At 41.1% G+C, this 4,507-nt stretch overlaps 1 protein-coding gene across 1 annotated transcript; it reads left to right on the top strand.

Annotated features, from left to right (window-relative positions):
• Positions 1-1,135: 1,135 nt before the first annotated feature.
• Positions 1,136-4,213, top strand: SARC_09504 (hypothetical protein; the record flags this gene model as incomplete). The annotated part of the gene is made up of 5 exons (XM_014296475.1): positions 1,136-1,297; positions 1,646-1,743; positions 2,419-2,576; positions 2,741-2,838; positions 3,611-4,213. 5 exons carry the CDS (start codon positions 1,136-1,138, stop codon positions 3,764-3,766), a joined length of 672 nt encoding a protein of 223 aa, XP_014151950.1. The 3' UTR covers positions 3,767-4,213.
• Positions 4,214-4,507: the final 294 nt, after the last annotated feature.

Raw genomic sequence — 4,507 nt, 5'->3', positions numbered from 1 at the left:
TATATATATATAGATATATATGAATATATACACTTTTTTTTCTCGATGTAGATATACATATGCTGGATTACGCACAGAAAACCAAGCGCTCGTTGCCTCATCATCGCTGGTCTATGTCACGGTGAAGTGCGAGCGAGAGATATCGAACTCAACTGTGTTCTGAGATAGTCTAATACATTACTGTTTGGTTAGAAGACGTGATTGTTGCAAAATAGGTCAACATTTGTTTAGCCTCGATCCTCGTGACAGCTCTACACCGGATAGATAGGCTTGAAAAGTGTCTATGCATAATATCATCGAGCTTGTATGTCCTTCCTCACATGGTGGGTATGCCGCAATTCGAATTTCATATGTATCGAATGTCGTTCATCCAATTCAGGTGTCTATGTGTATAGCAAATTCAGGGATACCTTCGCCTTCGTTGACTCATTCAACTACATTCTATTGTAGTCATGCCTTCGCCATTGCAATGGATTTTTATTATTATTGTATTATCGCCTGTGCTGTTAGTTGGTCGCATGATATATCGTAGGTCAAATAGTCTATTTCGAATTCTATATATCGCACCAGAACGGTACAATAGACTATAGTACAAGCGCTCCTTGGCTGTTAACAATAGTATAAATACGCGCTCAAGCTTCCTTGATTCTTTCATTGTTACGCACAGGAAGATGAGCCGGTGCTGGAAGGAGTGGACTGGAAAAAACTTGGAGCACAGATTGCGGGCTACTTCGATCTCAGATGTCCGGAAATGACATACATGTAGGTTGTTATCGGTGGATGTTCATAGGTATTTCAAGTACCACTGTCCACCTGATATGCCTGGAAACAATGCACGCGTCGATGCTTGTTTTGTTTAGTAGGAGGTACAATTTGAAGTATATTCGAGACTCTTCTTGTGCATGATTTAATTCGCAACCCGACACGCAGACATAGAATACAAATTGGAAAATAGTTGATAGCGTATAGAGGTTTTAAATCTGCATGCTGGTAATCATGATGCCGGTGTTTATGTATTGACTGTGTTGTCAACTTCACCCCATAAAATACATATTATATCTCGTTGTACAGACATAATCTGAAGTAAGATCATATGTATATCTGAAGTCTGAAGTTCCTATGTAAGCCATAATGCATGTGCTCGGTCGTGTACGGTTTTATTGCTAAATCTGATCTGCCACTGGACTTGGCGATACCGTTTGTGTACGCTGACAGGCTTGGGCCAGTAGTCAATATCAAACCAATCAAACCGAGGAAACATACTGAGCGGATAGTGGACAAGGAAGCCAAAAAAGTGGTCCCCCAAAGTGTAGGTTTGCAAGCATCCCACCAGTTAGGCTATGGCTGCATCTAGCACCTAGATTCGTGTATGTGTTTGAATGAGTTCATTTGCCCGTTGTACCATTGCGTTCGAATGAGTGCTTTTGCCCGTTGTAACATTTCTGCGTGGGTTGTGTGTATTCATGCCTTTGTTAATGCACATAGATATTTTATGCTCGCTTCAACCATTTACGCACTGAACTTTTTTCGCAACATGATGAGCTCGTGCGTAATTGTGCGCAGGCGAAGCTTGAACATATTATCACTCTCATTCATCGAAAGCAATGCAACGATGTCCATGTTTCCAAATCTCACAGTCATATAGCTCACTCCTACAACTCCTGAACTTCAATCTACTCAGGGAGAAGATAAAAATAAAAAGATAGAGGAGCCGACAGACAAGGCTATTATGCGTGTGTACAGGTATGGGTTCGCGTCCATATTGCAAGATGGTTATAATATTGAAGAAGTATCTATTTGTGGTCTAACATATGCTCTGGCGTATTGATGTGTGCTTAGGAAGCTACAGCATATGTATAACCACAAGTTTTACACTGTCTGGGCGGTCTAGATGTGCTCGTGCTTCTAGTTACTCTGGGCAAGTACCGAACAGGCGGTTCCGTCGCGAGGCGGAGTAGCAATGCACGGAATTTGAAACTTGATATGAAGTAGCACACAATCGTCGTTGATAGTTTTCACATACATGACGTAGCTCTCATGAGTAGTGTCTATTGGCATTGACTTGTTGTCTCTGATTTGTGTATGGTTACTTGAAAATGATGTGATCCAGGACGGAGTAGTAGAATACTCACACAACAGTTTGAGAGAGTTCTTCATGGTGTCTTGTTTAATCATTATTTTTTTCTTCTGATGTCAAAGCAAAATAGGTTATACAATCGTTATTCCCAAATCAGGTTTATTTGTTTTACATCCACAGTTGCACTATGCAGTCCTGCCTCTTTCATTTGTTCGAATGGTGCGCAATTTTTCCATCTGAGCCGTCACAATTGTATTTCTGTCCTCTCACTTTACATCTTCAATATAAAATTGGCTATTTTTTCGTCATAACCGATTCACTTTTCTCCTTTCTTTCACCAGCTCGGTTCAATCGTTAACTGAGCCCATGTGCTTTTTCAGTTTTGTGGTCGACCCGGAAAGCTTCTCGCGCACGGTGGAGAATATTTTCCATTTGTCATTCATCGTCAAACTCAGAAACGCCATGCTGACTCTGTCTGAACAAGGCCTGCCACTGATCTGTATGTTACAACTTTCTCATATTTATGTTCACAGCTCTGAAGTATATGTAACGGATTTGCAATACTGAAGCATATATATATATACATATATATATATATATATATATATATTTATATATATATATATATTGCCTGACTATATGCATTCTGCACGTAAATTGTAGCAAATATTCCTGGGAGAGACAAATTGGACAATGCGGAGGAGGATACTTTGGCACAGAAGAGTCAGCTGATTATGGAGCTAACCATGGATGAGTGGGAGGTGTGTGGGTGCATTGGATGTTTACTTATGTTTTGCACACGAGACCGGTTGGCGAACTCTCGTTGTTATAGAATTTGGGATAGATGTATATAGGATGCGTGGATTTTTTCGGTTTGTCACAAGTAGTGTCTTTGAATATCGTATTCGCGCACATGTGATAGTGATTGCGTTTAGCAGTCGATTGTTGGGAGTCCTGTACGGTTGTCTGACTGTGTGCATCAATAGCGGTATAGGTGGTCGTGTATGCAGTTACTGTGTATATGTGTACAAGCGTCTCTTATGTGTAGCTATATTCGGCAGGAGAACCTATTTGCTTACCAGGTATGTATCTGTGTGATTTCTAGTTTCCGGTAGTGAGTGTGGCTTGGTCGCGTCTAACAAATATAGTTGCCGGGTGTACGCTTATTGTCGAAGCATCGTAAAAGTTTTGCGTTCATAGGTGATTGTATTCAACTCACTTTTTCAACATGACAGCTAAAGTTTTATTTAGGCTGTAAATTGTGCATATTTAATAAAAACCCTATTTACGTATTTACGTATTCTCTTAGCTGCACCTGGACAATAGAGGTGTGTTCACCTGCATATTTATCCGTGCATGTGGCGACGGGAGGAAAGTACACAAGCGCGTACATAAGATAACCCACATGTCGTTAGACTATCTACCAGTTTGCCCTATAACAACATCTCGTTCTTTCTTGCTTGCTGAATACGCCTTCTAATTTTTATCCATATACCCCACTTCAATACTAAACGACGCGTGGCACAACAACAGAATATCATAAAGGTGTTCGGCATCACCGAAAGCTTTATTGAGCGATATGATCACGACGACGATGATGATGATGATGATGATGATGATGATGATGATGAAGATGAGGATGACTCAATGCTCACGGACCAGCCTCCCACGAAACAAAGACGGCGATGAGATTGTCTGATGCATCAGTGTACATATACGAATCTTTATAGCTCATGCATTTGTATAGTAGCATACTGTATACATGCATATTTGCACTCCGACGGGGATAGAATGATACCGAATCCTCTGATAGACGGTACGATATGGCTGTGTGCTCGATAATGTTGCGCCCTGAAGAGTTGCGCAGCCTAGCAGCAGGGTTATTCGCCACATGCATCCTAAACTACTCGGGCCTTCTCATGCTTCACCGAATACTATACCAGAAGACCTGTAGAGCATCCCGATTTAATGTGCGGGACGGCCCTTTCTGCTGCATATATAAACGCATGGTGTGATATCCACTGTTGGATACACGAGGGCTTGCTATACTAGCTCAAACCATGGGCTGATTGATATCCGCCAAATCCTGGCACGATCGATAGACCGGGCCAAATGGAAATAAACATTAGAACAACGATCAAGGTTTCGTTGATTTGTCAATCAGCGTGGTGGCGCACCCCATTGCAATAGTAGCTTGATATATCGCCTGTAGTTTGATATATCGACTGTAGCTTGATATATCGCCTGTAGCTTGATATATCGCCTGTAGCTTGATATATCGCCTGTAGCTTGATATATCGCCTGGAGCTTGATATGTCGCCGTCTCAAAGAAATACAAACACTCCAAGAGAGGTATTCGCTGTACAGCCAGCCACTCCTTGGCACTTATATTATATTATATATATATATATATATATATATATATATATA

This window comes from Sphaeroforma arctica, assembly GCF_001186125.1.
Source record: "Sphaeroforma arctica JP610 unplaced genomic scaffold supercont1.972, whole genome shotgun sequence".
NCBI classification, from domain to species: domain Eukaryota; class Ichthyosporea; order Ichthyophonida; genus Sphaeroforma; species Sphaeroforma arctica.
This window is presented reverse-complemented; position numbering and strand designations above follow the sequence as displayed.